At 37.5% G+C, this 19,110-nt stretch overlaps 1 protein-coding gene across 2 annotated transcripts in view; it reads right to left on the bottom strand.

Moving 5' to 3' along the window:
• The window catches only part of TAOK1 (TAO kinase 1), a 180,113-nt gene that overhangs the window by 71,030 nt on the left and 89,973 nt on the right, over nucleotides 1-19,110 (bottom strand). For both annotated transcript variants that reach the window (XM_012449312.3, XM_012449313.3), the window contains 5 exons: nucleotides 17,007-17,078; nucleotides 9,264-9,365; nucleotides 7,552-7,597; nucleotides 6,877-6,973; nucleotides 4,714-4,827 (listed from right to left, as the gene is read on the bottom strand). In XM_012449312.3, the coding sequence (XP_012304735.1) occupies nucleotides 4,714-4,827; nucleotides 6,877-6,973; nucleotides 7,552-7,597; nucleotides 9,264-9,365; nucleotides 17,007-17,078 (431 nt within the window). The remainder of the gene's footprint in view (nucleotides 1-4,713; nucleotides 4,828-6,876; nucleotides 6,974-7,551; nucleotides 7,598-9,263; nucleotides 9,366-17,006; nucleotides 17,079-19,110) is intronic.

Raw genomic sequence — 19,110 nt, 5'->3', positions numbered from 1 at the left:
AAAAAAAATAAGCCAGGTGTGGTGGCACACACCTGTAGTCCCAGCCGGGAATTGAGGCAAAGGGACTGCTTGAACCTGGGAGGCAGAGGTTGCAGTGAGCCAAGATCATGCCACTGCACTCTAGCCTGGGTGATAGAGTAAGACTCTGTCTCAAAAAAAAAAAAGAAAAGTGGACAAAGGGCATGAGCAAGCTACTTCTCAAAAGAAAACATACAAGTGGCCAACAGACATGAAAAAATGCTCAGTATCACTAATCGTCAGAGAAGAGCAAATCAAAACCACACTGAGATAGCCACTCATACACTGTTGGTGGGATTGTAAATTAGTTCTGCTCCTATGAAAAGCACTTTGGAGATTTCTCAAATAAGTAAAAATAGAATTATCATTTGACTCAGCAATCCCAATTACTAGGTATATACCCGAAGGAAAATAAATTGTTCTACTGAAAAAACACCCGTACTCATGTTTATCACAGCACACTATTCACAAGAGTAAAGACACAGAATCAACCTTAGTGCCCATCAACACTGACTGGATAAAGAAAATGTGGTAAAAGGCTGGGCACCATGGCTTACACCTGTAATCCTAACACTTTGGGAGGCCAAGGCAGGTGGATTGCCCGAGCTCAAGAGTTTAAGAACAGCCTGGAAAACATGGCAAAATTCTGTCTCTACAAAAAATACAAAAATTAGCCAGGGTGGTGGTGTGTGCCTATAGTCCCAGCTACTCAGGAGGCTAAGGTGGGATGATCACTTGAATTCGGGAGGTTGAGGCTGCAGTGAGCTGAGATCGTGCCACTGCACTCCAGCCTGGGTGAACAAAATGAGACCTTGTCTCAAAAAAAAGAAAAAGAAAATGTAGTACATATACATCATGGAATCCTACACAGCCATAAAAAAAGAATGAAATCATGTCCTCTGCAGCAACATGAATGCAGCTGGAGGCCATTATCCTAAGTGAATTAACACAGAAACAGAAAATGAAATACTGCATGTTCTTGCTTATAAATGGGAGCTAAACACTGTGTATACATGGACATAAAGACAGGAACAACAGACATGTGGACTCCAAAAGAGGAGAGGCAGGGAGCGGGACAAGGTATGAAGAACTTCCTAGTGGGTACTATGTTCACTATTTGGGTAAAGAGTTCAATTGACACTCAAACCTCAGCATCATGCAATACACTCACATAACAAAACTGCACATGTACTGCCCAAATCTAAAATTTAAAATAAATATTTTTCTCTGATATTTGAAAATAATGTGAATGCTATGCCTCCTTGTCAAGAATGTTATCCATTTGTTTACCTGATTAACTAGACAGGCTTTCTAATAAAGTTACTTAACACTCTTTCAAAAAAAAGTATTTTTTGTATTTTTCATTGAAGGACTTTCCAGGGCCTTTTAATTATCTTTTCTATGTTAATTTTCTTTTTGAGACAGGTCTCACTCTGTTGCCCAGGCTGGAGTGTAGTGGCATGATCATAGCTCACTGCAGCCACAACCTTTTGAGCTCAAGCAATCCACCTGTCTCAGCCTCCTTGACTAGCTAGGACTATAGGTGTGTGCCACCATACCTGGCTAATATTTACTTTTATTTTTTGTCTTTCTATGCTGACCAGGTTGGTACTGAACTCTTTGCTTCAGTGATCCTGCCTCTTTAGCCTCTCAAGTGTTGGATTACGGGTGTGAGGTACCATGCTCAGCCCAGGGCCTTTTAAATTTTTTTATGTTTTTATTTTTATTTCTGGAGACATGATCTCACTCCATTGCTCAGTCTGGAGTACAGTGGCATGATCATGACTCACTGCAACCTCGACCTCCTGGGCTCAGGTGATTCTCTCACCTCAGCCTCCTGACTACAAGCACATGCCACCATGCCTGGCTAATTTTTTGTACTCAAAGTGCTGGTATTACAGGCATAAGCCACTGTGCCTGGCTGCCTTTTTTTTTTTATTTTTATTTTTTTTAGACGGAGTTTCACTCTTATTACCCAGGCTGGAGTGCAATGGCGCAATCTCGGCTCACCGCATCCTCCGCCTCCCGGGTTCAGGCAATTCTCCTGCCTCAGCCTCCTGAGTAGCTGGGATTACAGGCACGCGCCACCATGCCCAACTAATTTTTTGTATTTTTAGTAGAGACGGGGTTTCACCACGTTGACCAGGATGGTCTCGATCTCTTTACCTCGTGATCCGCCCGCCTCAGCCTCCCAAAGTGCTGGGATTATAGGCGTGGGCCACCGCGCCCAGCCCCTGGCTGCCTTTTTAATAGCTAATATTCATCACCAATTTCTAAAAAGGGAAATCATTAAGAACTTTTATTAGCTCAGAAACCCCCCAACCCCCCTTTTTTTTTGTAAAGGAAGAGTACTCTATCTAGACTAGGGTTCTACACAAGAAATTTCTGGTCATCTAGAGCAATAGTCTTCAAATTTTTAAAATTCATTTACCTCCCAGAATTGATAAAAACTATGTATCCCTTGTACATTTTGGGGTTCATATCTACATTTTATATATTTAATAGCTGCAAAAGATATAATGGATAGGATATACAAATACTGTATATTGTATGTATGCTTTAAAGATATTTAAAACTTGGAGATGCAGAATTAGTTCACTCAATTAATTAAAAACAATACCTATATTCACAAAGCTATTGTAACAAAAAAAAAAAGAAAAGAAAAAACACTGCCTTATAACATAATCAGCAGAGCCAGACTTCATGGTCATTATCAATTAGACACATATGAATCACTTCCTGTCAGGAAAAGTCCAACTTCAATTTTCTTGTTTCTTTTTTGAGATGGAGTCTCATTCTGCTACCCAGGCTGGAGTGCACTGGTGCCATCTCGGGTCACTGCAACCTCCGCCTCCCAGGCTCAAGCGATTCTCATGCTTCAGCCTTTTGAGTAGCTGGGACTACAGGCATGTGCCATCACATCTACCTAATTCGACATCTGGCTAATTTTTGTGTTTTTAATAGAGATGGGGTTTTACTATGTTGGCCAGGCTGGTCTCAAACTCCCGACCTCAGGTGCCCGCCTCGGCCTCCCAAAGTGCTGGGATTGCAGGTGTGAGCCACTGCACCCGGCCTCGATTTCAATTTTCACTGCAAAGAAATATGTTAATATGTTCCATGACTACCATCTCAGTCCTATATTCTACACTAGAAAAATAAGAAAAGGGCTGGGCATGATGGCTCATGCCTGTAATCCCAGCACTTTGGGAGGCCAAGATGGGCAGATCACTTGAGGTCAGGAGTTCAAGACCAGTCTGGCCAAAAAGGTGAATTCCTGTCTCCACTAAAAATACAAAAATTAGCTGGAGGCAGAGTTTGCAGTGAGCTGAGACCATGCCACTGCACTCCAGCCTGGGTGAAATAACAAGACTCTTGTCTCAAAAAAAAGGAAGAAGAAAGGGTGGCATGAGGAGTAGTATTAGGGGAGAAAAGATAACAAGACTCTTGTCTCAAAAAAAAGGAAGAAGAAAGGGTGGCATGAGTAGTAGTATTAGGGGAGAAAAGATAAAGAGATAACTGATAACTAAAAGGAAGGGATGACTGGAGAGGCACACGAGTTTGTGCCCCAACCCTTCAATATTTCTCATAGATGATATACATTCTAAAAATTTCTCTCTTCTGTTTATCTAAGGCATATATATCTCAGAACAATGCATCACTGTAATATTCAGGATAGGTGAGAAGTCTTTCTTTTATAAAGCAAGAAAAAGGAGCAAGTGGGAAAGAAGGACCTAAATCACCACTCTCAGCACATATAAAGAGGACATATATGGAAGTTAAAGATCTGAAAAATTATTTCCTTAAAACTTGCTAATAAATACATAATGAATTGTTTATAGAAGAAATAAGATGATGTCTGGGATTTGTTTCAAAATTCTGGGTGGCAAGGGATGAAAAGAGAGCACATACAGCAGAATTGGCCATGTGATAATGTTGCTGGTTTGGGTGACTGGTATTTAAGTATGTAATGACTGGTATCATACTTTAGTCTACTTCTATATATGTTTGACAAAATCAACTACTAGTCTTTAAGTACTCTTAAACTGAAGATCAGTCATACACAGTAAATATAATCTAAAGAAAACATACAAATTAGCATTTAGCATGTCTATGTCTGCTCCTACTGAATTTTATTTAATTTTTTTCATTCCCACATCCAACATATGATAAAGATAGTAATAGAAAAGCAAATGTGCCCAGGACAAAATGAAAACATAGGGAGATGTGGCTGAGCACAGTGGCTCATGCCTGTAATCCCAGCACCTTGGGAGGCCGAGGCGGGCAGATCACGAGGTCAGGAGATTGAGACCATTCTGGCCAACATGGTGAAACTCCATCTCTACTGAAAATAGAAAAATTAGACAGGTGTGGTGGCACATGCCTGTAATCCCAGCTACTCGGGAGGCTGAGGTACGAGAATCGCTTGAACCCAGGAGGTGGAGGTTGCACAGTAAGGCACTGCACTCCAGTCTGATGACAGAGAGAGACTCAAAAAAAAAAAAAAAAAAAAAAAAGGAAATATAGGGGGATACAAGGGCAGCATTCTAAATCTATATTTAAAACTAAGTATAATGCTTAAAGTAAAATGTTTAAAATAGTATTATATTTTCAGGAAAAGACATCTGAAAAAAGTACAACCACACACTGCTTATTTCAATTATGAGGAGGATCAATACCAGATAGAACTATTCTTACCAATATGGTGTTCCCACAAAGGAATTGGCAGGTGATGCCATGGAAGCAGATCCAAAGTCAGCAAGTTTCACCTGGCCTGGTTCTGTCAGGAGGATATTTCCTGCTTTGATATCTCTAGGTTTAGGGAATAAAGAAAATTACTTTTCTTTCCCTCATTAGATTATGTTTAAAATGATAAAAAAGAAAACAAAAATTCTTAAGACAGAGGAGGAGAAACAAAAATAATTAAATCCTGTGGTAATCTCACAATTCGGATAATAAGAATGAATATGCAAATTAGAAAACAAAAAAACTACAGAATTCAAATAAACATACACTAGCAATTTTCTAAAAGAAAAATAGCAGTAAAAAAAGAAACTTAGTTCATTGTAGCATATAGTTGGCATATTTTACTTTCTGTTTATTGGCAGAACCAGTGGTTTTTAAAAATATATTGTAATTAGCAAGCAACCTCTTCATCATATGTAAGATTTCTGAATATCCATACTTAACGTAAAAACAAAAAAAGAAAATATAAAAGAACCTTACTCTCCAAACTTTTAAAAAAAGACTTATTCAAAATAAATAAATAAAGATGTATTCATTTCATTTCCAAACTTCAGCATAGTTCTCCTAAATATAAAACAAAACTGAAATATATGGATTGTAGTATCAATTATCCCAAATTTACTTTCAAACGTACTTTTCTGCAATAGCAAACATACTGTCCATATAAACTAAGAAAATTACAGTTATTTATATGTAAGATTGTCTGTCTAATTAGCATTATAATATATACTTAATCTTTCAAAAATTAAAATAGAAATTAAAGTGCTGAATTTCCAAGCACTTGTTAATTCTTACTATAGTATTTCAGTTCATAACACGAAGTGAATCTGTTTTTCCTCCATTTGATTTTTTTAAATGGAGAGGTATCTTAAACTTGAGAAAACGTTAGGTTGAAATTCCAACTATGGCACTCACTTATTTACTAGCCTGTGGATATCTCTCAGATCTTATCCCCATGTAAAAAATTAATAACCCATTAACTCGCAATGACTCTGTTACATAGTTTAATATGTACTGCCTGGTTCATATATATAATAAAAAAATCCTGTCTTCTAAAACAGCTAGGACCAATACCATTGCGAAAAATACATTATAAAATGTTTTAACTTCAAAGTTACTATCCATTATCAAGGATTATCAAGGATCACTGCTCAAAAGCATAAAGAGTCTTAAGCAGCTTTCATTTTTTCTTTTTTTTTGAGACGGAGTTTTACTCTGTCGCCCAGGCTGGGGTGCAGTGGCACCATCTCAGCTCACTGCAACCTCTGCCTCCCGGGCTCAAACAATTCTCCTCCCTCAGCTTCATGAGTAGCTGGGATTACAGGTGCCCAGAACAATGCCCAGCTAATTTTTGTATTTTCAGTGGAGACGGGGTTTCACCATGTTGGCCAGGTTGATCTTGAACTCCTGACCTCAAGTGATCCCTCAAAGTGCTGGGATTACACAGGTGAGCTGCCGCATCTGGCCTTAAGCAGCTTTTATTCGTCCATGTCATGGAATCAATGGAATAAATCTGTCATTATCAGTTACCAAGAAGACAAAAGATCTAGATTTAGTTCTAGCTCTAATCTATTCTGCTTTGCAACCTTTAGGAAATTATAGTCACGAATTGAGACATCAGTGATTTTACCTGTAAAATGAGAAAGAAAGACTATATGATTCTCTAATGCCCATTCCAGTTTGCAAATTAAATGATCCTACAACTAAATGTCTACCACAAATCCAGAAAGTTCACATACTTTTACAAGGTCCAGCAGCACATATAGGTAAAGATAAAAATGATCCTGGCTGGGTGTGGTAGCTCACGCCTGTAATCCAAGCACTTTGGAGGCCAAGGCAGGCGGATTACCTGAGGTCGGGAGTTCAAGACCAGCCTGACCAACATGGTGAAACCCCGTCTTTAAAAAAAAAAAAATTATATAAAAAAAAAATGATCCTAAAGAGATCAAGTATAGCACTACGTTCATTTTAAGACATGAACAATCTAAAAAATATGAGCTTATACTATTTTATTTGGCTATAACCAATAAAAACTTTAGGGTTAATAAATTCTAAAGTTGATAATTGCAACAAGCTATTTATTTATCAAAATATGATAATTTCCAAAGCACTTACCTATGGATCATGGTATGAGAATGTAAGTAGGCTAATCCCTGGAGAGCACCATGTGTAATTGCTGCTATTTCCACTTCTTGTAATGGCTTTTTGTGAACTTAAAATTTATTTGAAAATAATTAATACACAGAACATTTTTGTTAAAAGAAATACATATCTAATACATAGGGCAATTTTTAAAAACTGATACTGAGCAAGAAGAAATTTCCCAAGATGATAAAGATTGCTAAACTTTATAATTTGTATGCAATTGTGCCAGCTGTTAAAGTATAGTTCATAGCCAATTCTTCTCTTAGCTAACAATATTAAATAATTATTTGGTGATGTAAAAACAATAGTAACAGAGTTCTCCCTTTATTCTCACTTTGTTTTGAACAGGAGGCGCAGAATGACAGAGAATTCAGAAAAAATACTTGTAAAGACACAATGAGAAAAATAATTATTTTAAGCTACTATATAACATATAATATTTAATAAAAAGACTAAGTGTTCTGCTCTTTCTGAAAAGCTTAACATTATTTGGTATTAATATCATTTAAATAATGTCTAACTAAATTATCATTTTATTCTATGAATACTTTTTTTTAAAGTATCATAGAAAAAAAAATAAAAAAAAAATAAAGTATCATAGAATCATTTAAAAATATCATTTTTAAATAATCAAAGGAAACTTACCTTCTAGTAAATCTGAAGCAGATCCTAAACAATATTCCATTACAAGCTACATGAAAAAATTATAAAAGCATTAAAATATATTATTGTAAAGATTCTATTTAAGATAAAATAAGCTCACCCAGGATATCAAGAAGATAGTTTGAAGTAAAACTCTAGTCACTATTTACCTTAGAAAATAGTTATATATTACTCAGAATAATATATTTTTAAAAATTCTTAATAAAAAATAGTTATGTATTCAGTGATTTGTTAAGTGCATATATAAAGTCAAACCAATGACACATTAATCTTTTAATAATGGCAACATATAATCACTTCTATAAGCTGTGTATTTCATATATAATTGCTAATTAAAATGGTAAAGAAATGCACACATTCCATTACTACTAACCTATAGTAACAACATTGCTCATTGTTAGGACACAGAAAACTATGTTCTCTAGAACTACATGTGTAGTCATCCCTTCACATCTATGGGTTCTAGATTTGTAGATTCAACCAACTATGCATCAAAAATAATTGAAAAAATAAAAAGTTACAATATAACAATAAAAATAATACAAAAACCAATACAATATAACAACTGTTTACATGGCATTCACAAGTGGTATTATAACTAATCTACAGATGATTGAAAAAAATAATAGGCGGATGTGCGCAGGTTATGTGCAGATACACTCCAATTTATATAAGGGATTTAGTATCCTGGGGGTGGGTGTCCTTGAACCAAATCCCCCACAGATACTGAGGAAAAACTATACAAAGCTTACGTTACAGCTGTTTCTTTGAAAGCAAACACAAAGCACCTCCTACGTGCCAGGTATTTTTTACATACTAACCAATTTAATCCTCAGAATAACCTTATGAGGTTCTATTAGTATCCTCAGAGAGGCAAAGAAGTTACCTATCTAATGTTACTGCTTTTTCTTTAATCATAACCTCAATTTTACAAGTCACCACTAACACCACCAAAACAAACTGGATAAAAATGCACCAAACGCTACAAATCTAAATCTACAGTAAGTATACTCAAATGATATTTAGCTGTGGCTTATTATTCAAAATAAGGGGACACTCCTGGTAACAAAAGGGCAAAATTAATTTCTACTTCTTATAATAAAGTGCAGAGCCGGGCGCGGTGGCTCACGCCTGTAATCCTAGCACTTTGGGAGGCCGAGGTGGGTGGATCACCTGAGGTCAGGAGTTCAAGACCAGCCTGGCCATCATGGTGAAACCCCATCTTTTAAAAAAAATAATAATAAAGTGCAACAATTCTTTATCTTTAGTATTATTCGGCCAAGGAATCATAATCCATTCAAATTTCACCAGGATTCACCCAAATTTCACCAAGATCTTTCTAGTTAATTGCATTATAGTACATTTATGTAAAAAAAAAATGCTAACTTTCAACCTCAAGTAACATGATTGTTTTCACAATGTCTGAATGGTACTATTAAAACTGTCAGAGGACATTTTATCATACACACACAAGTCAACAGAATTCTAAAATAGCTCTGCAGTAAGACTTGCAAAAGTTCTATTATCTCTTATTGCCTACAAGTTCTAGGAAATATTGCTTGTTTTCCTTCAGTATGAACTAACGTTTCAGGTGTTTTCGAATGCCTTTACACAACCAGTATGAGACAATCTGAATTAATTCATTATAAACCAAAATCAGCTAAACTTGCAACAAGGGGAGAGCAAATACCAACCCATGCTGTGTGTTCACGTAAATAACAGCCTTTGTATTCTATACTGTTGGGATGTTTTATCCTTTGTAGAAACTTGACTTCCTTAATAATATCCTGCCATTTCTGTGGGGAGAAAAAGGTAAAGAATTTTGAACAGGGCTTTTCCTCAGGAAGTTATATAAGAATAAAAGTAATTACTAAATTGAGAAGGATTAACAAGAACACGCAACTTTGCTTGGTTTTATTAATATACTGGCAGGATCTCACTCTTTCACCCAGGCTGGAGTGCAGAGGCATGATCATAGCTCACTGCAACCTCCATCTCCTGGGCTTAAGTGATCCTCCTACCTCAGTCTCCCAAGTACCTGGGTCTACAAGCACACACCACCAGGCTTATCTAATTTTTCTATTTTTTTGTAGAGATAGGAGGATTTCATTATATAGCTGAGACTGGTCTCAAACTCCTGACCTCAAGCAATTTACCTGCGTTGGCCTCCCAAAATGTGATTTGTAATTTTTAGATAAAATGTCAAAATTGAAAAGTTTAAAGAAATCATATTTATATGGACATATCTTGATTTACGGCACTTTGCTTTACTGTGCTTCACAGATATTATTACTTTTTTTTTTCACAAAATTGAAGATTTGCAGCAATCCTGTGTCAAAGCAAGTCTACCAGCACCATTTTCCCAATAACATTTGCTCACTGGATGTATGTGTACCACCTTTTGGTAACTCTCACAACATTTCAAACTTTTTCATCATTATTATTATACCTGTTACGGTGATTTGTGATCAGTAATCTTTGACATTACTATTGTAACTGTTTTGGGGATCCATGAACTGTGCCCATATAAGATGGTGACTTTAATCAACAAATACGTATTTTGACAGCTCCACGAAACAGCGGTTCCCCCATCTGTCTTCCCTTCCCTTGGGCCTCCCTAATCTCTGAGACACACTGTTGAAAGTAGGCCATTAATGACCCCACAGCGACCCCTAAGTGTTCAAGTGAACAGAATACTCACACATCTGTCACTTTAATTCAAAAGTTACAATTGATTAAGCTTAATGAGAAAGGCAAGTCAAAAGCTGAGACCGGTCAAAAGCTGAGACAGGCCAAAAGCTAGGCCTTTTGTGCCAAACAGCCAAGTTGTAAATGCAAAGAAAAAGTTATCAAAGAAAATTTAAAGTGCTAGTCCAGTGAATATGTAAATGATAAGAAAGCAAAACAAGTCTATTGTTGATGTGAAGAAAGTTTTAGTGGCCTGGATAGAAAATCAAATCAGCCACAACATTCCCGTAAACCAAAGTGTAATCTAGAGGAAGGCCCTAACTCTCTTTAACTCTAGAAAGGCTGAGGTGAAGAAGCTGAAGAAGAAAAGCTGGAGGCTAGCAGAGGTTGCTTCATTAGGTTTTAGGAAAGAAGCCATTTTCATAAATTAAAAGTGCAAGGTAGGCCTGGCACGGTGGCTCATGCCTATAATCCCAGTACTTTGGGAGGCCAAGGAGGGCAGATCACTTGAGGTCAGGAGTTTAAGACCAGCCTGGCCAACATGGTGAAACCCTGTCTCCACTAAACATACAAAAATTAGCTGGATGTAGTAGTGCATGCCTGTATTCCCAGCTACTAGGGAGGCAAAGGCAGGAGAATTGTCTGAACCCAGGAGGGCAGAGGTTACAGTGAGTCAAGATCGTGCCACTGCACTCCAGCCTGGGTGACAAACAGAGACTCTGTCAAAAAAAAAAAAAAAAGAAAGAAAGAAAAGGAAGGAAGGAAAGAAGGAAAGGAAAGGAAAAGAAAGAAAAGGAAAGGAAAGAAAAGGAAAGGAAAGGAAGGAAGGAAGGAAGGAGCAAGTACTGATGTAGAAGCTACATGCAAGTTATCCAGAAGATCTAGCCAGTGTGTCATCAATGAAGGTGGCTACATTACGCAACAGATTTTCTTTTCTTTTCTTTTTTTTTTTTTTTTTTTGAGAGTCTTACTCTGTCACCCAGGCTGGAGTGTAGTGGCATGATCTCAGCTCACTGCAACTTCTGCCTTCTGGGTTCAAACGTTCCTCCTTCCTCAGCCTCCCTAGTTGCTAAGGACTACAAGTATGTGCCAAGATACCTGGTTAATTTTTGTATTTTCAGTAGAGATGGGGTTTCACCATGTTGGTCGGGCTGGTCTCAAACTCCTGGCCTCAAGTGATCCATCCACCTCAGCCGTCCAAACTGCTGGGATTACAAGTGTGAGCCACCATGCACGGCCAACAGATCTTCAGTGTAGATGAAATAGCCTTACATTGGAAGAATATACCATCTAGGACTTCCATGGCTACGGAGCAACTATGAAATGCCTGGTTTCAAAGGTTCAAAGGATGGGCTAACTCTCTTGTTAGGGGCTAATGCAACTTGTGACTTTAAGTTGAAGTCAATGCACATTTATCATTCCAAAAGTCATACTCTACCTGTGGTTGTTCAATGTAATAACAAAGCCTGGATGACAGTACATCTGTTTAAGCATGGTTTAGTGAATACTTTAAGACCACTGTTGAGACTTACTGCTCAGAAGAAGATTTCTTTCAAAATATTACTGGTCTTTGCCAGTGCACCTTGCCACCCAAGAACTCTGATAGAGATATAAAAGGAGATTTATGTTGTTTTCATTCCTGCTAACATCCATTCTGCAGCCTATGAATCAAATAATAATTTCGACTTCCAAGCCTTATTATTTAAGAAAGTCTATAGCAGCCAGGCACAGTGGCTCACGCGTGTAATCCCAACACTTTGGGAGGCCAAGGCAGATGGATCACCTGAGGTCAGGAGTTCAAGACCAGCCTGGCCAACATGGCAAAACCCCATTTCTACTACTGAAGCAAAACTTAGCCAGGTATGGGGACACACGTCTATAATCCCTGCTACTCAAGAGGCTGAGGCAGGAGAATCGCTTGAACCCGGGAGGCGGAGGCTGCAGTGAGCTGAGATAGCACCATTTCAGCAAGAGCAAAACTCCTTCTCCAAAAAAAAAAAAAAAAAAAAAAACCAGAAAGAAAGAAAGGCTATAGCTGCCATAGACAGCAATTTGTCTGATGGGTATGGGCAAAGTAAATTGAGAAACTTCTGGAAGTAATTCACCATTCTAGATGCCATTAAGAACATTTATGACTGATGGGAGGGCAAATCAGCAACATTAACAGGAGTTTGGAATAAGTGTATTCCAATCCTCATGGATGACTTTGAGGAGTTCAAGATTTCAGTGGAGGAAGTAATTGCAGATGTGGTGGAAACAGCAAGAAAACTAGAATTACACATGGAGCCTGAAGATGTGACTAAACTGCTGCAATTTCATGATGAGAAACTGCTTTTAATGGATGGGCAAAGAAAGTAGTTTCTGAATATTACATGAATTTAGTTGAGGCTGGGCACAGTGGCTCACGCCTGTAATCCCAGCACTTTGAGAAGCCAGAGCGGGCCAATCACCTGAGGTCCAGAGTTCGAGACCAATCTGACCAAAATGGAGAAACCCTGTCTCTACTAAAAATACAAAAATTGGCCAGGTGTGGTGGCGCATGCCTGTAATCCTAGCTACTCAGGAAGTTGAGGCAGGAGAATTGCTGGAACCTGGGAGGCAGAAGTTGCAGTGAGCCGAGATCATGCCATTGCACTCCAGCCTGGGCAATAAGTGCGAGACTCTGTCTAAAAAAAAAAAAAATTAGCTGATAAAGCAGTAAGAGGGTTTCAGAGGATTGACTCCAATTTTGAAAGTTTTATTGTGGGTAAAATGCTGTCAAACATCATTGCATGCTACAGAGAAATCTTTTGTGAAAGAGACAACTGATGGGCAAAAGAGCAAACTTCACTGTTGTCTAATTTTAAGAAATGCAGCAACCACTACCCTGATCAGTCAGAAGCCATCAACATCAAGGCCAAGATCCTCGAGCAGCAAAAATACTATGACATGCTGAAGGGTCGAATGATCATTAATATCTAAAATATTTTAAAATTAAGGTATATACATTGTCTTTTTTAGACAGTGTTATTGCACACTTAATGGACTACAATATACCATAGACATAAATTTTTTTTTTTAAAAAGATGGAATCTCATGCTGTCGTCCAGGCTGGAGTCCAGTGGCATGATCTTGGCTCACTGCAGCCTTCACCTCCTAGGTTCAAGTGAGTCTCCTGCCTCTGCATCCTGGGTTCAAGTGATTCTCCTGCCTCAGTCTCCTGAGTACCTGGAACTACAGGCATGTGCAACCACATCCAGCTAATTTTTGTATTTTTAATAGAGACAGGTGTTTCCACCATGTTGGCCAGGCTGGTCTCAAAAACTCCTGATCTCAGGTAATCCGCCCACTTGGGCCTCCCAAAGTGCTGGGATTATAGGCATGAGCCACCGCGCCCGGCTGACATAATTTTTATATGCACTGGGCACCAAAAAATTCATGTGATTTGCTTTATTATAATATTTGCTTTATTGTAGTGGTCGAGAACAAAACCCACAGTATCTTCAAGGCATGCCTATAGTTTATAACTTAATTATAAAATTTACAAAATTATTTCACTCAAGGTAGGTAAGACAAATTTAAGTTTGATAGAATTTATCATTAATGAATCTTATTAAAATTTTACAACCATACACCAATCATGTGGATAATTATACACCATATTCAGTGATTTTTCTTCAAAAGTCCAACCTTTCATTTTTTATATACAGTTTTATTGACATATATCATAAAGTTCACCTGTTGTGTTTTTGGCTTATTTCTTTTACCAAATGTTAAGGTTTGTTTTTGTTTTTAACTCAGATGAAGTAACTCCTCTGAGATTTAAATTCCTAAATGCAGACTATAAAATGCTAGTGAATAATTAGTTATTATATAGAAATTTCACAGAAAAAAACCAAGCAGTGCAAAAATCTTTTCCTACATAGTTTACTAAGAACCTTATTCTCTAATACCTATCAAGAAATACAGATAAACCTTTGGTCTTAAGCTACTCCATGACAATCTTAACTACTTAGGCCACATCCTAAACATAGTTACTCTTAAGAAGCAACCTGGGAACTCTAAAAATACATATCCTTTGGTCCATACCCAGAAATTCTACAGGTTTAGCAGGTGTGAGAGGGGGACTAGAAATCTGTTTTTGCTCTTGTTTTGATTTTTTTAAGCTTAATCACTGATTTGGGTTATATTCTTAATGGCAAGGGAAGTAGTATAAATGGAATACTTTAAGAGATGCTGTGGGCCAGGCACAGTGGCTCATGCCTGTAATCCCAACATTTTGGGAGGCCAAGGCAGGCAGATCACCTGAGGTCAGGAGTTTGAGACTAGCGTGACCAACATGGAGAAACCTTGTCTCTACTAAAAATACAAAATTAGCTGGGTGTGGTGGCACATGCCTGTAATCCAAGCTACTTGGAAGGCTGAGGCAGAAGAATCGCTTGAACTCAGGAGGCGGAGGCGGAGGCTGCAGTGAGCCAAGATCGTGACATTGCACTCCAGCCTGGGCAACAAGAGCCAAACTCCATCTCAAACAAACAAACAAACAAACAAACGAAAAGACCATATACCTCCTATGTGATTGCACAAGGCCTTAACAGAACACAGCAAAATATATTCACAGTGTTTTGTGAAAAATGTGTAAGATACATTATAAAATGCTAAATCCTCAAAATCTCTTCTGTGGTCTTTAAGTTTCAAATTTGGATACTCTGGAAGGTAAACTCAAAAAAATGTATTACTCAACATAATAAAATTTTCACGAAGAACGCCAACATTAGACATTAAAAGATGATGTGGTAAAGGAAAATTTTTGTTCTAGGTGTGACTAATCAGACTGTAATATAGTATATGTACAAACAGATATAGGTAGATACACACACATAAATATATATACATATACACAATGGAATACTTTTCAGACTTAAAAAGGAAGGAAATTCTGACACATACTACAACATGAATGAACTTTGGAGATATTACATTATGTGATATAAACTAGTCATGAACAGACAAATCCCAAATGACTCCACTTAGATTAAGTACCTAGTCAAATTTATGAAGACAGAAAGTAGACTGGTGGTTGCAAGAGGCTGGGGAATTATTGTTAAATGACTACAGAGTTTTAGCTATGCAAGATAAAAAGAATTCTAGAGATGCATGGTGATAATGGCTGCACAACAACATGAATGTACTTAATTCTACTGAAATGTGGAATTTAAAATAGTTAAGATGGCAAATTTTACAATTTATATTTCACCACAATTAAAAATAATTGTAAAAAATTTAAGATTAAAGAGAATTCTCAATTTTCTTTTCCTTTTTTATTTATAAATGTATTTTTTTAAAAATTGAGACAGGGGTCTCACTATGTTGCCCAAGCTGGTCTCGAACTCCTGGGCTCAAATGATCCACCCAACCTGGCCTCCCAAAGTGCTGGGATTATGGTGTGAGCCACGGTGCCAGCCAGAATTCTAGATTTTAAAAAGCAGACTACATTTCATAAATAAATTTATGAAATTAGGTAGAATATAATCTGAAAAAACTAATTAGAATATTAGTGAACTAAAGTACATTCAATATAGCATTAATAATTTCAATTTAAAATTTTTCAAATTGTTATACATTACTTGTTTCTCACACTAGATATACACTGCATGTTGATTAAAGTTTGTTTAAACAGGCATTAAACAACGTTTAAACCATTTTAAAGATCATAAGCCAAGCACAGTGGCTCATGCCTGTAATCCCAGCACTTTGGGAGGCCAAGGCAGGTAGATCACTTCAGGTCAGAAGTTCAAGACCAGTGTGGCCAACATGGTGAAACCCCACCTCTACTAAAGAAAGAAAAAATTAGCCAGGCAAGGTGGCAGGTACCTGTAATCCTAGCTACTTGGGAGGCTGAGGCAGGAGAATCACTCAAACCTGGGAAGCGGAGGTTGCAGTGAGCCAAGATTGTGCCACTGCACTCCAGCCCAGGAGACAGAGAGAGACTCCATCTCAAAAAAAAAAAAAGAAAAGAAAAGAAAAGAAAAAAGATCATATCCAGTATAATTTACTGTCAAGTACATCTTATTCTACTTTAATGTTTTAGAAACCAATAATCCTTCCAGATAAACAGATAATAATATTTAAAACCACAGTTTAAAAAATTAAAAGCAGGCCGAGCACGGTGGCTCACACCTGTAATTCTAGCATTTTGGGAGGTAAAGGCAGGCAGATCACCTGGAGTCACGAGTTCAAGACCAGCCTGGCCAACATGGCGAAACCCTGTCTCTACTAAAAATACAAAAATTAAAAAACAAAAAACAAAAATTAGCTGGGTGTGGTGGTGCACACCTGTAATCCCAGCTACTCTGGAGGCTGATGCAGGAAAACTGTTTGAACCTGAGAGGCAGTGAAGGTTGCAATGAGCCAAGATTGTGCCACTGCATTCTAGCTGAGGTGACAGAGTGAGACTCTATGTCAAAAAATAAATAAATAAATAAATAAAAACAGGAGACACAATTAGGGGGGCTTTGGAGATACCAGCAATGCTCTGTTTATGGCTCTTGGTACTATTAGAGTTAAAAGGGTACATCAGTTTGTGAAAGAAAATTCATTGAGATATATACTTGAGATTTGTACAGTTCACCTATGTTAACACTTAAAAAATTCCCACCCTTCCTCCCCAATTAAAAATAGTATGTCTTCCTCTAATATGCCAATAAGAATGTATATATTTATTCTGAGATAAATGCAAGACAGAAAAAGAATGTACATATTTAACCTACCTCAGTAGACTGCTTTCCACTGTAAGACATTTTCTTGATGGCCACCACTTCATTGGTACGCACATCTCGTGCCTAAAGAAGAACAAAGAAGCACTGTAAAAATTACCAGGTGAAATCTAGGCAATTATTTATTTGCAGCTATAGAAGCATTTGTAAGCTACCATGTCAAAAAGGACATCAAAACTGCTTTCAAAGAAAATTTAAAAAATAATACTAAATAGTGATACTTATAAAATTATCCTGGAGCTAGTACTTTAGAAAAAAAATAAAGCAGATTTACCTTTGAGTAATCTAGTTGAGAAGAAAAATACAGAAAATCTGAGTAGTACTATAAACAAAGAGACAATATAATACAAGTCTATGCTAATACAGTTTGAAATCTCAATGAAATATACAACTTTTTAGGAAAGAATAAATTATTAAAACTGACCTAAAGACAAAAACATGAGTAAAACAATGATAAAAGATTGAAAAGAATACCAAGGAATGACCTTTACCATAGTCTTCAGTGAAAAACAGTTTTACCACAGGAACTTTCTAGAATATATAAGAGGAAAATAGAAAAGCTATCCCATTAATTTTACAAAGGCAATTTTTTTTTTTTGAGACAGAGTTTTGCTCTTCTTGACCAGGTTGGAGTCCAATGGCACGATCTCGGCTCACCACAACCTCTACCTCCAGGGTTCAAGCGATTATCCTGCCTCAGCCTCCTGAGTAGCTGGGATTACAGGCATGCGTCACCATACCCAGCTAATTTTGTATTTTTAGTAGAGACGGGGTTTCTCCATGTTGGTCAGGTTGGTCTCAAACTCCCAACCTCCAGTGATCCACCTGCCTTGGCCTCTTAAAGTGGTGCTGGGATTACAGGTGTGAGCCACCCCACCCAGCCCATTAATTTTACAAAGGTAATTTAACCCTATAAGTAAAACCACACAAAGAGTACAAAATTGAAAGTTAGGTATCAATTTCATTCGTAAATATAGATGGGAAAACTCTAAAATTAGCAAACCAAATTTTACAGGGCATTAAAAGATTTTTCCTTTGGATACAATGTACTATTACAGTCTGGGTGTAGTGGCTCTCACCTGTAATCCCAGCACTTTGGGAGGGTGAAGCAGGTGGATCACCTCAGGTCAGGAGTTCAAGATAAGCTTGGCCAACATGGTAAAACCCTATCTCTACTAAAAATATAAAAATCATCTGGGTGCGGTGGCGAATACCTGTAATTCCAGCTACTCTGGAGGCTTGAAGCTGGGAGGTGGAGACTGCACTGGGCGGTGATCGTGCCACTGCACTCCAGCCTGGACGACAACAACAACAAACAAACAAACAAAAAAGGCTGGGCGCGGTGGCTCATGGTTGTATTGTAATTCCAGTACTTTGGGAGTCCAGGGCAGGCAGATCACAAGGTCAGGAGTTCGAGACCAGCCTGGCCTATACAGCAAAACCCCGTCTTTACTAAAAACACAAAAATTAGCCAGGCGTGGTGGTGGTGGGTGCCTGTAGTCCTAGCTACTCGAGAGGCTGAGACAGGAGAATCGCTTGAACCCAGGAGGAGGAGGCTGCAGTCAGCTGAGATTGTGCCACTACACCCCAGCCTGGGTGACTGAGGGAGACTCCATCTCAAAAATAAAATAAAATATAATAAAATTAAATTAAAATAAAATAAAATTACTATGACAGGAATGCTAAAGATTATGAAATTTAAAAAAATTTTGTAATTCACCACATTTTTTAAAAGTCAAGGGGAAAATATATATATAAACTCTCAATGAAAGCTGAAAATGTGAGATAGGCCTAACACTAATTATATTCAATTGTAGAGAAAGGCCAAACTCTTAGAAAAACAAAATTAGCAAGGTAATTGCTCAACATATCATGTCTATTGAAAACAACTGCTAATCAAGATCAAGACAAGACTCCTTAAAATGCTATCACGATGATTATTTAATACTGTTGTTGAAATTCTGGGGGAAAAAAAAAACAGAAACATGACAGTTAACTCTTTAGAAAAGAGCCAAACTCTCACTATATTAAGAAGGTACAAAGTAATAGCTGTGAAATATTTAAAATGAGCTTAGTAAAAGGGTTAGAAACCATCTCA

The sequence above is a fragment of the Aotus nancymaae genome, unplaced genomic scaffold, assembly GCF_030222135.1.
Source record: "Aotus nancymaae isolate 86718 unplaced genomic scaffold, 86718_ANA_hifiasm-v0.15.2.pri h1tg000072l, whole genome shotgun sequence".
NCBI lineage: Eukaryota > Metazoa > Chordata > Mammalia > Primates > Aotidae > Aotus > Aotus nancymaae.
Note: the sequence above shows the minus strand (reverse complement) of the source record. Positions and strands in the feature narration are given on the sequence as shown.